Source organism: Gallus gallus, chromosome 23 (assembly GCF_016699485.2).
Source record: "Gallus gallus isolate bGalGal1 chromosome 23, bGalGal1.mat.broiler.GRCg7b, whole genome shotgun sequence".
NCBI lineage: Eukaryota > Metazoa > Chordata > Aves > Galliformes > Phasianidae > Gallus > Gallus gallus.
The window spans coordinates 5,483,752-5,500,830 of NC_052554.1; the positions used below are offsets into that span (position 1 = coordinate 5,483,752).

General features: G+C 51.9%; 2 protein-coding genes across 2 annotated transcripts; one reads left to right on the forward strand and one right to left on the reverse strand.

The window, feature by feature from the left end:
- Positions 1–163: 163 nt before the first annotated feature.
- On the forward strand, positions 164–1,881 carry MARCKSL1 (MARCKS like 1). Its single transcript, NM_001080718.2, has 2 exons — positions 164–321; positions 686–1,881. Exons 1-2 carry the CDS (start codon positions 226–228, stop codon positions 1,229–1,231), a joined length of 642 nt encoding a protein of 213 aa, NP_001074187.1. The 5' UTR covers positions 164–225; the 3' UTR covers positions 1,232–1,881.
- A 1,655-nt stretch (positions 1,882–3,536) lies between these two features.
- Positions 3,537–16,857, reverse strand: HDAC1 (histone deacetylase 1). The gene is made up of 14 exons (NM_204156.2): positions 16,747–16,857; positions 13,278–13,390; positions 12,739–12,856; positions 10,676–10,750; positions 9,461–9,599; positions 8,751–8,892; positions 8,232–8,324; positions 7,819–7,927; positions 7,501–7,641; positions 6,913–7,021; positions 6,692–6,822; positions 5,801–5,947; positions 5,648–5,696; positions 3,537–5,244 (listed from the first exon to the last, which is right to left on the reverse strand). The coding sequence occupies exons 1-14, from the start codon at positions 16,793–16,795 to the stop codon at positions 5,217–5,219; spliced, it is 1,443 nt and encodes a 480-aa protein (NP_989487.1). The 5' UTR covers positions 16,796–16,857; the 3' UTR covers positions 3,537–5,216.
- Between the last annotated feature and the right edge of the window lie 222 nt (positions 16,858–17,079).

A 17,079-nucleotide genomic window follows, 5' to 3' on the forward strand; every position in this document is an offset into this window, starting at 1 on the left:
CTTCCCCACCGCTTCCCCGCCGTCGGGGGCGGCTGGCGGCCGTCACACACCCCCAACCCCACCGGGGCGGTGGCTCAGCCCTGTCCTCCGCCCCTGGGGCGGTCTCGGCTCCGCGTCCCGCCCCCTCCCCGCTCCTTATTACGGCGGCGGCGGGGGGCTCTGCCCACTGCCTCTCGGCGCCGCTCGCACCGCCGCGGCGGGGGGTGGGGGGGTCCGCGGCGCACCATGGGCAGCCAGGGCTCGAAGGCGGCCAAGGCGGAGGGCAGCGACCCGCCGGGGGGGAACGCGGCCGTCACGGAGCCCTCCAAAGCCAACGGGCAGGTAGGGAGCGGCGGGGGCCCCGTGGGGGCGGGCGGACAAAGGCGGCGGTGGGGAGGGGGGGAGGGAGGAAAGAAAGGAAGGAAGGATGGAAAGGAGGGGAGGGGGAGGCTGTGAGCCCGGTGGGGCACCGAGCGATGCGGCACCGCGCGCCGCCCCCGAGCCGCGCCCCGGTACCGCGCGGGGCTCCGTCCGCGGCCGCGCCCCGGGGGTGGGGATGCAGCGCGGGCGCCGCCCGGTGGCAGCGCGGGGACCCCTCCCGGTGGGACACCTCCCCTCCCCCCCCGCGCATCGGTTCGGCGGCCCCGCGGCTGAGGGATGCGGGTTGGGGGTCCCGGCCGTGCCTAACGCCGCGCTGCTCCCGCAGGAGAACGGCCACGTGCGGCTCAACGGGGACATGACGCCCAAAGCGGGGGGTGACCCAACGCCCCTCAACGGCGCCGGCTCCGCCGAACCCCCCCGGGAGGACGGCACGGGCGGGGCGGGCGGGGAGGACACCATCGAGCCGGCACCGCCCGCGGACGGCGGGGAGGCGAAGCCCGAAGGCGCCGCGGCCCCCAAAGACACCCCCAAGAAGAAGAAGAAGTTCTCCTTCAAGAAATCCTTCAAGCTGAGCGGGATCTCCTTTCGGAAGAACAAGAAAGACGACGGGGACTCCGCCGCGTCCTCACCCACGGAGGAGCAGAGCAAAGCGGAGCCCAAAGCGGAGGAGGACCCCGCGAGCGGAACCGCCCCCCAGGAGGAGCGGAGCGGCGAGGGGCAGAGCGGGGCTGAGCCCGAAGGGGCCGCCGGAGGGCCCGGCGCGGAGGAGGAGAAGCCGCCCGCGGAGAACCGGGGGGACGCGGCCGCCGCCCAGCAGCCCCCCGAGCCCACGGCGGCTGAGCCCGCGGCGGCGGAGCAGAAGGAGGAGTAGAGCCCCGCGCTCCCCTAAGACTTCTTGTCCCTTCAGCCCCGTGACCCCGCGCACGGACTCTGCCGTTCCCACACCGCCCCTCGACGCAGAACTGACGGCGCTCCCTGAGCCCACCCCCACGGCAGGGCCTCCTCCCCACCCCGGCACCGCTCCGAGCTGCTGAGCCCCGGCAGCTGCGCCCGCATCCACCGCCCGTGGCCGGAACTGGGATTTACAGTGTGTAGGAGCCCCGCACCGTGGGCTGCTCGGATCCTTCCTCTCCGTTTACATCCCCGGTTCTGCCTCCGTTTAAAGTATTTCGTGCTTTCTGTAGCAGCCGAATGGTTTCAGAGCTGATCTGCTCGGGTTGGTTGTTGGCTGGGTTGGTTTTTTTTTAATAAGGTCTTCACTTTTGGCTTAAAAACCCCATAACGCTTTGTAAGTCCGCTGTGTTTAATTCTGCTTCCGTGGGGACCTGCGGGGCCGGGCGGGGGGCGCTGCCCGCTGTATGATGTGAAGCGATGCTGTTTCCTCTGTAAATAATTTTTTTAATGGCCAAACCACACGATTTGCAGTTTTCTAACCTCTGAACCAAGAGAAAAAGGAGAAAAAACAAAAGGCTGTATGGGTTCTATTGTAACATTGGAAAGGAATAAATGGTGATCCCTTCACAGGGGAGCTCGAGTCCTTCTTGTCCCACTCGGGGAGGGCAGCAGTTGCTTATGGAGCTCAGCAGCTGCTGCATTAATTGCCCTGCTCTCGCTAATTGACTCACAACAGATGCAGAGCTGTGGCCACAAAGGATTTCCTCAGCACAGAATGCTGCCTCTGAGGGCTCATCCCTTCATCCCTCCGTGCTCTGATCCCGGGGATGGGCTCTGCTGGGGGCAGTTCTCCGCAGGGGAACCCGGGCGGGCTGCTGGGTGGGATTCCCGGCTGTGAATTGAGGTGAACCGTGTGGTGTGAGATCCCACGCTGTGTCTGATGGACGGCAGTGCTGCGCTGAGGTTTCCTCCCCCAGGGGACGTGGGGGCACAGCGGGTGCTGCCACCCTCCGTGCCGTGGAGCTGTGCTCCCTGCCCTGAGTGCGCAGCTGACCGCAGGAGCGCCGCCCAACGCGTGCAGTGCAGCCCAAAGGCAGCAGCTCCTCCTGCTCAGCATCCTGCGGCCAGGCCCGCTCCAAAGCCTGCCCAGCCGGCTGCCCTGCTGCGTGGGGGGAGTGGGGTGAGGGGGGGGGGGCAGCCCGGGGGGAGGACGTGAGGAGCGGGGTTTGCTCAGAGCCCCGGCAGGGAAGGGAAGGGATGGCGGCGCTGAGCCGCAGCCCTCGAGGCAGAGATAAGAGCCAAAATGTCTGCATGCAGCACATCTATGGACAGAAGGCTGCGTGCGGCAGGGATGCGTCCCCACTGACGGTGAGGGAGGGATAAGAGCCGTGTGTGCGATGCGGGCGCTGTGCTTTGTCAGTGCCTTATTTCTGCTGGGCTCCGTGCGCCCAACTGAGCCGCGGGGCTGAAGGAGCTGCGGCCGTGCAGACGTGGCAGCCATTTTAAGGCGGCCCGGGAGGGAGAAGGGAGAAGGGCTGCAGCTGCACGTCGGCGTGTAGGGCAGAGCAGTGAGTGCAGTGGGAGTGCAATGGGAGTGCAATGGGAGTGCGCGGCTGCTCACAGAGGAGAGGGCATTAAGTGGGAGCTGCAGCTCCTGGGGCATCGCTGCAGCAGTGAAGGGCTGTGGCACTCCGAGCTTTTCCTCCTCTCCTCACAGCAGATTGGGCTTATGAACCTTTACGTGCGTTTCAGCACACGATGCAAAATCACCCTGCTCATTTAATGAGGTTTTTTTTTTCTAATTAATTGAACAGCAGATGACAAAAGAAACCAAACAGGCTCACGCAAGACAAAACCACACAACTCCCTTCCCTGAACAATTATTAACGTCGCCTTCAGAGCAGCAGTGCAGCATTAACAGCACACAAAGCACTGCTGGAGAACGAAGCGATGGGAGCAGCCCCGGAGTGCTGGGAGGGAGCAGACAGAGGGCAGGATTTCAGTGCGGGGGGGGGGGGGGGGCTGAAGGCTGGGTTATAAAATTCAGGGAAACAAAAAGGAAATTTCAACACCTACAAAAGGAACTGCAGCCATCTTCTACACACTGCATGGAGTGCACTCTGTGTGCAGCGCTTTGGACTTCAGCCCTTAACCAACACCTCCAGAACCCCCCCGCTCCGCTCGCACCCCCCTGCGACCACCACGGAGGCTCTGAGCAGGAATGGGACTCCCCCTGCCCCCCCGTGCTTCCCCGCAGCAGAAAGCAGTGCAAACTCAGCCCAACCATAGAAATGTACGTTTTATTACAAAGATTCTCAAAATTTAAAATAAAAGCATCTTTAAAAAACCACAATATATTTCCCCCCCCCTCCCCAAGACACAAAGATACACTGATCTCTCTCGCTTCACATACAAACACTGAAGAGCAGGAGTGAGACGCCACTCAGGTTCCAAGAGACTACAAAACTTACGGTGGAAAAGGGGGGAAAAAAGCATTTAAAAAAATAAAACATTTTAAAAATAACCTGTGTTAAGTTAGCAGCATTATTAGAGTTGAAACCACCAGCAGCACCCCGGGGGAGGTACAGATCCTCTTATGGACAGAGGAATCCCCCGGAGGAAGGAGAGCAGCGAGTCAGAACTGCCTGCAGAACTTCTGCAAAGTCGGAGCTCAGCAAAGCATCCCACGGAGCGCTCATCTCACGCTCAGCTGTACAAAGCAAGGTGTGAGAAAGGCCAGCTCTGATCACAAAAGACCTTTGGGTGTGAGATAACGTGTGGGAGGAGGAAGAGGAGCAGTTATAAAAACGTACAGAGCCCCATCTGCTGTTCCCTCGTACAGATAACAGCTCAGACTGCTGATAAAAAGGCTCTCCGCATTTACTGGCCTTGAGAGCAAAGACAGGAAAGGTTCCACTTGAAAACATGTCTGCTTCAGAAAGAGTTTCTTAGCGAGTGACACGTGGAGCAGAGGCATCAGCTGGGCTCCGTCTGTCTGTCCTGCTCTGCTATGGTTTCAGCAAGGACACAGATCAGTACTGAGAAGCAATTACAGCACACGAAGCTGTGGGCAGAAGCAGAGTGAAGCAGGCAGCCAGGTGGGCAGTAACTCACCTCCTCCCTGCAAAGAGGGGCACAGGTATAGGAAACAAGTGCATAAAGATTCCATCCCTTCTCCTATGGGCGATGCACAGCGCTGCCCCGCTAATGAGGTCTGCCACATCCTGGAAAACGTTCACCACCACATCAGGGTGATTTTCACTTGGCATTTTCCAGATCTATACCTGCAGGGCTCTTGGGCAGATTGACTCGAGTGATTTTCTGATCTGCTTGTAAGCTGCTTCATCTCTTTCCACCAGTTTGCTGCAGGAAGGTAGCCAACTCTGTTCAAGAACTGCACTATTTGACCCTGAGAAGCGGCACCAGCTTGCAGTTACTTGCCATGGTGGAATCAGACTGAAGACCAAAGGAACACTCAGTCTCTCACAGGCTTAATTTGGGAATTCATATCTCCCACAAAAAAAGATAAAATAAAATAAAATAAAAGAGAAAGGAAAAGAAGAAAAAAAAAAGTTTCATGGCCATCTTTCCACCTAACCTGAAATGCAGACACTACTTCTACTTAAATTATTCATTTTCAAGGGTGGTTACTTCAGAGGAGAGCAAAGAAAGGAAGTGATTCTTTTTAAAGACACACTAAGGAGGCAGTGGAAGGCAAAGAGTGAAACTTCCCAGGCACCAATCCTGGGCAGTGCGGGTCTCTCTACTCTGCAGAGTCCTCCCTGTCTGCTCCCAGCGGAGTGCAGCAAGGAATAATTTACAGTTCTCAAGTCATTTATATATTTATATAGAAATATATACAGAAACATATATAAAATATAAATCCTGTGGAATGGGAGGCAACCAGAGAAGCTAACCTACGATAACTATGCACTGACAGGTACTGTCCAGCTGCAGCCATCTTAGGTGGATTTTGTCTCTTCCTTCACCCTGTGGAAGGAAGCAGTGGAAAATTTGGATTAAACAAGGAACTCAGGCTGCACCCAGACTCTAGTAACAAGCTAGAGCTGTAGCCATAACAATGCCACTGAGATGCTCCACCCTAAAAACACCTAACGTGCTCTGATGTCACTGGTTTTAGAGGGAGATGGACATTACAGAATATACAGTATTTTTCAGCCCTGCTCTTTGAGGGCTCTCAGAGCTCTATCAGGTGTGCTGTCTCCCCCATGCTAACTTCCCCCTGCTAAGAGCCCACGACAAAGCCATCCAAACCACCACGTCTCTACTCCAAGCCCAGAAGCTGTGCAACATCCCATCATGGGCATGGGGAAACGCACAGGGAAATACAAACTCAGGCAGTTAACCACTAAACCAGAGACAGTGGGCTCACCCCTTGGGTTCGGCTTTCTCCTCTTTTGCTTTTTCCTCTTCTTTCTCATCTAGGAAAAAAAAAAAATAAGGCACGGAAGGGCAGTAGGAAAATGTGCATCAGGCAGTGCTCCACAGAGCTGGGAGGGCTCCCAGCCATAGCTCTCGTGCTTACCCTTCTTCTCCTCCTCCTCCTTTTCCTCCTCTGTTTTCACACGCTTGGCCTTCTTAAAGTTGGCAACATTTTTGCGCCCTCCTTCCCCTTCATCTTCAGAGTCAGAGAATTCTTCATCACAGGATATTCTCTTATCAGAATTGCGGACTGAGAGTGAAGGGGAGAAGAGGTCAGAAGATACTGTGCTCTACTGCTTGGGGACGTACCCTCTGTGTACATCTACACACATGGGAAAGAACCAGTAAACCTACATAACTCACTATGAGACCAGTACGAAAACACTTCATTTGCCTGCCATGTCTTTCAACTGACTGCTCCTGACTGCTTATGCTTAATCTGAGATCACGTGTGGGACATGGATTAGACACAGTGCGATGTTTAGACTTGACAGTGTAAGCAGGTTAACCAACCTCACACTGAGAAAATCTGACTGCCAGATCTAAAGGCCATCGGCCAATCTGGGTACCAACCAGCATTTTCACTGAGGCAGACAACTTCTGGGACAACCTGATAGCCTCCCAGAAAGTAATCTGTCACAGCACCTGTGCCACAGGAACTGTCTAAATTCTCATAGGAACGTCTGTGTTCTTCCTTTATGGAAACTGTCTGGCAAAAGTGCTCCCAGGGAGAAGAACTCTACCAGTCCTGCAGCTCAGCATCGCTGCTTTATCTTACAAAATCTATCAGAACAGCGGGCATAGATTCAAACTGAAGAACTCCTAAACTGAGGTCAATCTAAATCATATATCTTCCTCTCTTTAATAAGGTAATTCAGTTTAGTGTCTTCATGCTTCTCCAGCAACCTGATCCCTTTCAGCTTTGGCACCCACAGGCTCTGTACAGTACACTTCCCAGCAGTGCAATGCAGCTCTGCCAGAGGCAAGCACATACTTGAAATGCGCTTCTCAGGATCTTCTTCTTCTTCATCCCCACTGTCTTCCTGAACAGCATCCTCAGGAATTGGCTGCATCTGGACGCCAGGGGCATGAGGCAGCATGCGCAGATTCTCAAAGAGACGCTGCCTAGAGCCAGCCAGGAAAGGAATACATTTGTCAGCAGGAAGCTGCCCCCAGTAAAAGGTGTCAGCCTTGTGAAGAAGGGCAAACACTCACTTGATCTTCTCGAGATACTCATTGGTATTCTGGTTGGTCATGTTTGAGGGACTGATGTGCAGCTTAAAGTCTGGTCCGAAGTACTCAAAATAGTCATTATATGGGAGCTCTGCAGACAAGTTACAATAGAACAAAAATCAAATCACCTCTGGACCAGTAATGAAATTCCTCATATACAGCAGATTTCAGTGCTAAATAAGAGCACAACTGCATTTTCCTAGGGGTAGGAGCTGACCATTTCATAGCTCAAACTCAGATCAAAACAGACGGCTTAGCAACAAGGCAGTCTAAGCTTACTTGGCAGTTAAACGCTATCAGTGTGCACCAAAGTTTGCAGTAGAAGGTCATCTCATTTCAGCACAGCAGCAAGACTGCTGGGTATCTCCTGATGGAGGGGAAAACTACAGGGCTATAACACAAACAAGAGCAGCTACTGCAAACCATGGACTCAAAAAGCACAGTAACAATCAAGAGCTAATGAAACATCTCACGGTTCCTGACTCTCTGCAGCAACACCATCTCCCTAAGCTCTGTCAGTAGGTAGTCACTGCCCCTTATTTTGCCTCAAAGGTTCCAGGGAAAAATTACCATTTGGGATCTCAGTGTCCAAAGCCACAGCAGTCTCATAGGTCCAGCATCTGGCCACGTTGCGGATCGTATAGCCACCTCCTCCCAGCATCAGCATAGGCAAATTAAAACTTTTGACAAACTCCACACACTTGGCATGACCTGCAGCAAAGGCAGCAGGGAAAAAGCTGACAGCCTCACGGCACAAAGTCAACCTTTTCAGTGAAAAGTAATAAGATGATTTATGCCAATTTAACACAGGCACTGTGCTGTACAGTTCTGGCTTCTTGGCATCACAGACCCAGCCTCACTATTTTGATGGAAACACTGTATTCTTACCTTTGATGGTCAGATTAAAACAACCCAGCCTGTCCCCGGACAGAGAATCCGACCCGCACTGCAGGACAACTGCACTAGGCTGGAATGTCTCCATCACTTTAGATATCACCTAAATAAGAAACCCATTGTTACACTTTCTCCACAGGACAGTGTCACAGCAGCACAGTAACGTCCATGTCAGCAAGTGACATAAAGACATCCCTAGTGTTCCCACAGCTGTTGACCCTCATATACTGGTAACACTGGGGCTCTTACCAAGAAAAGCTTATTGATAACAGGCTGCAATTGTTAGGGAGGAACACAGCCACTGAGGAATCTTACAATGGCAGTCTAAGTCTCCCTAAAGAATGGCCCCATCAGCCACCCAGTGACAAAGCATGATGCACAAAGAATCACTCAGCAAAGACACTCACCGGCTTGAATATTGCCTCGTAGGACTCATCATCAATCCCATCCCGGAGGGGATAGTTGACAGCATAGTATTTGCCTTTGCCTGCACCAATGTCCTGTTAGAGGGAAAGACAGGACAGAGCACAAGGTCACCACAACACACAAACTGCACCACAAACCATGAATGGAAGTCCAGGAGTCTATTGGTGTAATGTGAATGTAAGCATAAGCTCTCATGGTTGAATACTGTCATGGTGTAAGAGGGCAAGAGCTAGCTGAGTCCAACAGCACTGTATTTGGCATAAGTGGAAGCATTTGGCTCTCTGCTCAGGGAAGAAGAACCTACTGCACCAACACATACTAAAGCAATCCCTGGTAAACTTTCATCAAAAAGCCTGTGTACATTGGAAGTAGCTGAAGTGACCGAGATGCCAACAGAAGGCTGCTAAATGACTGATATCTAAGCCTTGACTTTATTACCATAGATCTATTACTATTTTATTACTGCACAGAGGAATTTTCTGCTAAGGTTTCATTCTCACCCGCAGGTCCCCTGTTCCTGGGAAGTACTCTCCATACTTATGAAAGGACACGGTCATCACACGGTCTGTGGTATAGAAGGCTTCCTCCACACCATCTCCATGGTGAATATCAATGTCAATATACAGGACCCTCTGGTGATACCTAGGATCAGAAGGGAGTCAAAATGCTGCATTTCTTCAGAGCAGCCCCAGAGTAAACGGGAAGAGGGCAAAGAACCATGCACAGATCCCCAGGCTGCACAGCTCCCAGCTAGTTGTCCTTCTGGTGCAAAAGAAGTGTGGAGAATGGACACGTGCTTTGCTCAGCGGTGGAACAGAATCTCCGAGCCACAAAGCGGCTTTTACTGCTGCAGCTGATCTCTGAAGGGAGACCTGACTCAGTTTATTCAGATCCAGCCAATGGACTCTACATTTTTATGTCCAAGCTTCCCAGTGAGGTCTGCCTTGAGCCAACAGTCACCAGGGTGGTAAGCAGCAGACAGACACATCTTACAGCTGCGCACCCTTCTCTTGAGAAGGGCCTAAGAGCAACTACACAATGCTCCAAGCCTTCTGTTTCCTGCACAGTGTCACGGTTAGACACACCCCTTCTGCACAGAGGGTACTACAACCCAAAAATACAGCTGATTAAGACCTCCCTGGAAAACACAGCGAAAAAAAGCAACAACAGCAGACTGGGAAGTCATAAATACTCAGAGGACTGCACCTACTTTAAGAGCTCCAAGATAGCCAGGACAATATCGTTGACATAACAGAAGCCAGAAGCCTCCGACTTCTTAGCGTGGTGAAGGCCTCCTGCCCAATTCACAGCAATATCTGTCTGTTGCTTGTTCAGCTTCACAGCGCTGGCTGTTGGGAGAAGAATTACCAAATGTTAGCACAAGGGCAAAGGACCAATGGCAGAGCTCAGGGGTGAAGCAAAGGTCTCCTGACATCACATCGTTTGTGTGTGCTTTTGGGTACAAGCCCACGTCCAAGGGTTTAAACACTGGATGTCTCAACAAACAAACAAAGGAAAGGGAAGAGAAACGCAGCTCTGTTTCCATGCACACACTTTTGATTTCTGCACAAATAAGTGCACGGCTTTCTAGCCCAGGTCACACCTGAAGGCAGCCTAGAATTCCCAGTGTGCCAAACAAAAGACTTTAAGGAAAGGTTTTACCCAATATATATCTAGGTCAGTCACTGAACATGCAGTTAGACAAAGAATGTTCTCTCTCCCTGCCTCCTTCATAAACTTTCTGCAATTTTGCAAGTCTCCAAAGATTAAAACAAGTGATACATTCTGTGGACGTACAATCTTGGGATCACAAAGCACAGCTACTTCAAGAAACAGCATAAGAATGCTGCAGTCAGCACTTGTAGGTACTGCTGAACCCTGAGACAGGAAATGAAGATTTCTAGATGTCACTGTGGGAGCAGTAGCCACAAAGCTCCACTGTAGATGCACAGTAACACAGTCCTGCAGTACCACCTTCTTGCAACAAAGTATTTTAAATGTTCCAGCCTTTGCCTCAGGGCCAGACATTGGCTTTCTGTTAAAAAGAACAGAAAAAGTAACCTTTTTGGCTTTTTAGTTTGCACCTACACCAAGCAGCAGTTCTTACACTTTTTTTTTTTTTTTCTGTGCAGCTCACATAATTTTTTTAATTATTCCTGGTAAAACCCCACTGCTGCTGGGGTTCCATCTATCACCTGTGTGGAGTCATCGAAGTAGTTCAGAGCAATAAAGATATGCTTAACAAACGTAGAGGGATCTGTCAATATGCAAAGCTGGAATTCCAGCACGGGGAGAAATCTCAACCTAAGGAAGTCAGAAATAGGTTCACAGGGCTCCCCTCAGCCCCACCTGCAACAAAGCACTTTCTCAGGCAGAACAACTTTATATACATCTGCTAAGAAGACCATATGACGGCTGAGCTTACCAACGGAGCCTCCAGCAGAGAGCTGACAGAACTCAAACAGCCCATCGAACACAGGGCAGTCCTCCCCGACGTTAACTTGAAAAGAATACAGAAGAATTAGTAAGACCAAGTCACAAGGAACTGGTAAAGCTTATGCTACCTGTCTGACTAAAAAAACCTAGCCAGATAAACACTTTAATCAACTGAAAAATAACCACACACAAACAACAGGACGGGAAGGCAGTCACACCAACACTGCCTGCATGGCAGAAAGGTTGCTGTTATGGGGAGGATGATCCCAGCACAGCAGGTGCCAGGAGCTGCAGCGGGACAGGCACGCCACCTACCGGGTCATGGCTCAGAGGGAGGCAGGAACCAGTCAGCCATCGCAGAAAGGAGCGTGCAGGGAGAGATGCTATCCATGAGAGCTGCACAGTACAGCACAGGCCCTCACATTTGGCACTTTTACTGTGCTTGGCTCTATTTGGCAGCTGGTGCTGCTCAGCAGGGCCATGTACAGCACCCCTCGCCATTAAACACACCAACAGTAGGCTGGTGTTAAATCTACATAAACATAAGCCGGTTGAGCTTCTTCTCATCAGGAGGGTCAAAGCAGCCAGGACTACTAGGGAGCACTGTTAATAACTGGGGTCAATCACTTGGCTGCAGGCATAAAGCTCAGGTGCAAGACGAGAGGCACGGATGCTCCCTCCTCCTTACAGGGGTGGGTGAGGAGCTTCGTATCCAACACAGAATCCACTAGGAAAGGGAAGCATCCTTGTGGAAATCACAGCCCCATCCTTTCCTCAAAAGGAAAGGCAAAGCACCAAGCAGGCTACAGAGACCTGCCACCGTGCTCAGGAGTGGTGTCCTTGTCTCCTGCACCACTCAGCTCTGCTCTGAGCCTCTCGTGCTAGCTTTTCAGCCAGGCAGAATCTTGTTCTTTGCAAGAAAACAAAAGCAGGGGCTCGTTTTCCCTGCTGAATAAAAGATCTGCCCCCCGTGTGTTTAAGATTAATTTTCATATTTTGCCTCCTTCAGTTAAAAACAGTTCTGTGGAAATACAGTAGAGAAAACGTTGACTACCAGAGAGCAGAGTGGGTGTTCATGAGCCATATCAGCTTCAGGGGTAAACAGTTCAGTTTGTGTAAATATATACTTTGGTACATTAAGTCAAATTATTTACTGTAGGAGGTCTTTCAATATATATTACTCGTGAACCATACTATTCATTCCTATTATGTGCTTGTGCCTAAACATCTGTCCCTTTCAGCTAATACCAGGTTTTCAAGTGCCCTTACTTCAGGCTCAAGACTCGTATTTCTTTTAATCTGGAAATCACATTTGACATAAATGAATCCTGTGGGCTTTCTTCTTTTTTTCTTCTCTCAAGAAATGCAGTGTACACGATCAAAATAATGTTTAAAAGAACCTTGAGCCTTCCCCCTCTATTTGCCTTTACGACCTGACACAGAACATCACCTCAGAGTTTAAGACAGACTAAAAAAAAAGGCTTATATAGCATTAAAGCTGCCGAGAGATCCTCAGCACTTTCATGGACTGCAGAGGTTAGAGGAATAGATTACCTCACAAAAAAAGAAGAAAGAACATTCTAACACAAAGCAGACAGGTACCATCATGCATCTCAAACCTCCCCCACTTCCAAGCCACCGCAGCTCTGAAAATCCTTCAGAGTTCCTGAAGATTTTCATGAGCCTCTTTTCCCAGCCTGAGACCTTTGGCTATAAGATAAGCAATTACAGCAAATACATGCAGCTCATAAAAGGAGCAGTTCAATCATTTCCAAGCTAGGAAGATAATTCAGGAGAACTTCCACTAAAGCACAAGATCAGAGAAGACCATCGGGTCAAATGGTTCTCCTGAGCTCATTTAGCATGCTGACTTGAGAGGGACTCATTTATCACATCCTTGATTTACCAGGTAAACAGAACACAAAGTCTGGAGAAACGCAGGTCCTGAGGGCTTCTCCTGCTCTTTTCATCCCGAGCTCCTAAAGCTCACTCAGGATACCCAGAAGCAAACACAGCACTGACAGGAACCACAGCACCACACACACAGCTTACATCTTTGCATCTGCTTGCTGTACTCAGACATGTTGTCTGGGCGGATGGATCTCAGGAATTTGATGTAGTCATCACTGTGGTACTTGGTCATCTCCTCCGCGTTCGCCTTGTGAGGGCGCTGCAAGGACACAGGGCTTGGTTGGGAACATTGCCCTCCCCAGATCCCATTTTCAGTCTCAGATTTACTCCCAGAAACAGCAAAAATAATAAAATAAATAAATGAAGTAGACAAGAGAAACTTATTTTCAAAGGCAAAAAAGCCATTACCAGAGACTGGAACACACCACATATCTAGGCAAAGAAAATATTTAAGCTGCAGGAAGAAAACCAATTTTCCAGACTCCAAAGCTTATCTGAAGCAAAGAACGTCCCACTGCAAGAAATCAGAATGCAGCAGAAATACGTCAACACCACCACTTAATCCTTTTTCACTTTCCTCTTTGGCTTGTCAACAGAGAACTTACGAGCTTGAAGCACCAAAATTACAACTGCCAAGTACACTAAGACCTTTCATACGCTCTTCTCTTCATCACACTTACATATATCTCCATCTTCCTGTAAAGGCCGTAGTTCAGCAGTAGGTTGTGGGTCATCCGGATCCTGTGGGGCTTCATGGGGTGCCCCTGGCCATAGTAATAGTTTCCAACATCACCTGGGAACAGAAAGGATTTTGTTACAGCAGGGAAAAACATGAACTGCTTCAAATACAAGCACACTCAAACCACATCTGTCATTTCGTGTGCCCATCAGCAGCCCATCTGTTCACAGGGGGAAGGGTCTCCCATCTCGCCTGCATCTGCACCATCAGAAAGCTTTATCCCAGACCCAAACAAGACTGACTTATGGACAACAGGGTATGGCCAAGCACGGAGGATTTCAATGGCAGTTCTGGGGAAGGCAACCCAGATAAACACCAAGCAACTGACACAATGCTGTGAAGTTGGAGGAGCTCCAGCCTTCCCAGCAGGAGGTGGTTGGGCACCACGTCTGCTGGCCCTCCTTTAGCAAAGGATAGCTCTCTAATGATTCAGCTCCATGATGGGACCTCACATTCACAGAGCTTCTCTGAGAAATTCAGAGCTTTGAGCAGAAACCTGCAAGCCAGGAGGCACAGGAGTTTAATCCCAGCTCAGACAATGACTCATCAGCCAGAACACGTAGCCACTCTGCCTCAGTTTACTACTGTTTACCCAGCAGACATGAGACACAAAGCTGTTAATTCTGTCAATAGGCAAATCACGGCACAGCTACAGCTTTGCAGCTCTGACTCTTCTCATCCCTTATTATTGCCTGAAATCCCTTGGAAATCCTTCACTCTCTGACGCCAGGTTAGTTTTCAGGAAGTCAGCACCTTGCAATTCCACCCCACAGGTCAGCTCCCCACGTAGATATTCTTCCACCCAGTAAAAGCTGAGCTCCTGCTGCTGTCTCCCACTGTTTTTTTCCCAGGGCACAAATTTCCGTGGTGTTTTCCACAGAATTTAACTTTCAGATTTGTATCCCCTGCCTGCAATGAGAAGCACTGCCAAAAGCGAGGAATGCACAGAGCCACACGCAGCAGCAATGCTGCACAAGCCTCATTTTGTTGAGAAATCAAACTAAGTCATTCACAGAGTTTTACAGCTCCCCATCAGTTTAGGAAGCAAGAGACCCAACCCGGTCTGGCCGGTGACTCAGCTGGGAGCATTAATATTTCATCACCAATCTTAACATACAGGAGAAACTGCTACTTCCTCACAGCACACAGCTGTAATGCCTCCTCCAGTGGGCACGAGCCTCCTTCCATTTAAAGGAGATGCAAACCCCACACCCAAACCATTCTGCTGCTGGAGTTTACCTGTGTGATGCTACAGCGAAAGTAGGTGGGTTTTGCCTGCACCAAAACACTTCCTACAGCAAAACCATGTTAAGCTTTGGGGAACTATTAGGGACGCTCTAAACCCCATCTAGGAAATACAAACACAAAACTACACAAAGCTTTGAAAAATTACTGCCTCCCTTCTTTACCTCTGGCTGTCAGCAAGACCCCACACGTGTCTCACCACAAGTCCTGCTGCAGGGCAGTGAGCTCAGGCGTGCTAGAGGGTGCATGTTAAGTGTGAGAATTCAACAGAGACCTCTTCCTGTCTGCTGGGGTTAAGTAAAACCCCATACTGGAGCTAGCAAAAGAGAATTTCCCATTCTTGCAGTTCAAACCCTCACACACAACCCCAGCACACCTCAGCATCTCCACGAAGGACCCCTGCCATACCAGATTTCTTTTTCCCCAACCTCTCCACCCTACCCAGGCCCTTCCCCACAGCTCAAGCGATGATCTCCACTGCAGTTTCCTTCTTCAGCCCTCTGAAATTTATGCCAGGATCTCCCTTCAGGAACCACTGCACCAGACTGCTCTGCCCTCACCTCTCTGCACGACAAAGACCCTAACAAACCACCCACAACTGCACATTATGCCTTCTGTGACAAATAAAGCACACTTCCCCCCTGTGAATGTTTGCCAGCCCCTCATAAAAGAGCAGTGGAAACAAGGCACTAAAACTTCATGGCAGAGTAAATGGGTGAGGGCAGCTGCAGACAAGGGGGAATAACACTAACTTCATTTTTGTTACCGTGCAATAAAGACCAGAAGGGTATCATTCTGCTTAGCATTCACAGCAAGATGGTCACTTATTTTGTGTTTAACACATCATCTCATGTCTTGAAGGACGTTAGCTCATTCACAGACTGGAAAGCATCCTTGTGAACATGTTAGATTCTAAGGAGGGAGAAGTTTGGACACTGAGAGTTCTTCCACACCTGGGTTGCTTGCGCATATACAGCACCCTGCCACTTCCTGCAAGCACTGTGTGTTTAAACTGGGCCTGACTGAGCACAGGGCTCCAGCACCCCACTGCACTTCGAGATGATGGGTGTTCCAGAGGCAGGCTGTGTGCTGAATTCAGGCAGTTCTGCTGCTCTGATCCCCTCTTCCTCACCCTGCCTGCCTGAAGACACAGGGCCATCACCACAGGATGCAGCCCTACTGCTTGTGTTTGCTTCTCAAAAGAAATGAGAGCCCTCACTACCTGCCCAACACAGAAAGCAGTTTAGAAGAGCTCACTTTATTGCTTGAGCATGGAACGCACCCACTTACCAGGGGGAAAAAAAAAAGGCAGCAATAAAGTTTTTATTTGATTTCGTAGACTGAAAACCACACCGAAATAGAGAACCGCACAGAACCTTTTGCACAAAGCAATCCCAGAGCCTAACAAAAACCCGTCCATCACTGAGGTCACCCTCCGAAGGGGAGGGGGCTGTGAACGTGCCCAGAGGGATGAGCTGTGCTTTCTACCACGGTGCCAGTGGGGAAAGCGCCCGAGGCAGCTGGCTGTAACGCCCGGCTACTCCCCCAGCCCAGCGGGAAGATTACAAAGCCCGAAAGCAGAGCTCTGAGCTCCCTGAAGGGCACAGAACAGCAAAGGCAGCCCCCAGCCCTGCGCCAGGGCCACACAACGCCCCACACGCGGTCACACCACCGCTCTGCCCCGGTGCCCCCCGTTCCGTCCCACGCTGTACGGGGACACCGCTGACCCCAGCGAGAGCTCCAGCAGAGCCCCTTCCTCCCCTCGCAGCCCCCACACACCGCTCAGAGCCGCCCCTGCTCCCTTCCCAGCCCCAAAGCCCCCAACACCCCCCGCCCGCTCCCCTGCCCCAGCACCCCTCACCCCAATGCCCCCCAGCACCCAACGCCCCGCCGCACCCCGAATCCCCCAAATCCCTCCAAGCTCTGCCCCTCCCCCCCCCCCCCCCCGCTCCCCACAACCCCCAGCGCTGCCCCTCCCCCCACCCCATCCCACCCCACACATCTACGGCCCAGCACAGCCTCCAGACCCCCCCTCACGCAGACCCCCATCGCCCCTATACCCCCCCAGCCCAGCCCCCATCTCACACAAACCATTACTCCAAGCCCCTCCCCCTCCCCTCCGCGGCCCCGCCGCTCCCCCCATCCCGCTCCCCACCGCCCCGCACCGTCGTAGTAGTAGCAGACTTTCCGCTTGGTCCCCTGCGTCAGCGCCATTTTCCTGCCTCCCCACGGCCGCAGACCCTACCGCCGCGCAGCGCAACGCAACCCGCCCCACCGGCCGGGGCCCCACCGCCCCGCCCCCCGCGGCGCGGCGGCCAATCGAAAATCGGCTCCCCACCCCTTCCAGCCCGCCGTCCAATGAGAAGTCGAGGCGGCGGCGCGGCGGAGCCAGCAGGCTAGGCGGAGCGGCGGGCTGCACCACCGCGGGGCGCGGGGCCAGGTGGGCGGGGCGGAACCATTCTGCGCGGAGGGGGGGAACAGGTGGGGCCGAACCATTC

Excerpts from the sequence above, each read along its gene's own strand:
- MARCKSL1 (NM_001080718.2), top strand. The coding sequence starts at position 226 with ATGGGCAGCCAGGGCTCGAAGGCGGCCAAGGCGGAGGGCAGCGACCCG. Across the intron at positions 322-685 it reads CCTCCAAAGCCAACGGGCAG|GAGAACGGCCACGTGCGGCT; the intron begins GTAGGGAGCGGC and ends CTGCTCCCGCAG.
- HDAC1 (NM_204156.2), bottom strand. The coding sequence starts at position 16,795 with ATGGCGCTGACGCAGGGGACCAAGCGGAAAGTCTGCTACTACTACGAC. Across the intron at positions 13,391-16,746 it reads AGTCTGCTACTACTACGACG|GTGATGTTGGAAACTATTAC; the intron begins GTGCGGGGCGGT and ends TTCTGTTCCCAG. Across the intron at positions 7,022-7,500 it reads GGACACTGAGATCCCAAATG|AGCTCCCATATAATGACTAT; the intron begins GTAATTTTTCCC and ends ACTTGTCTGCAG.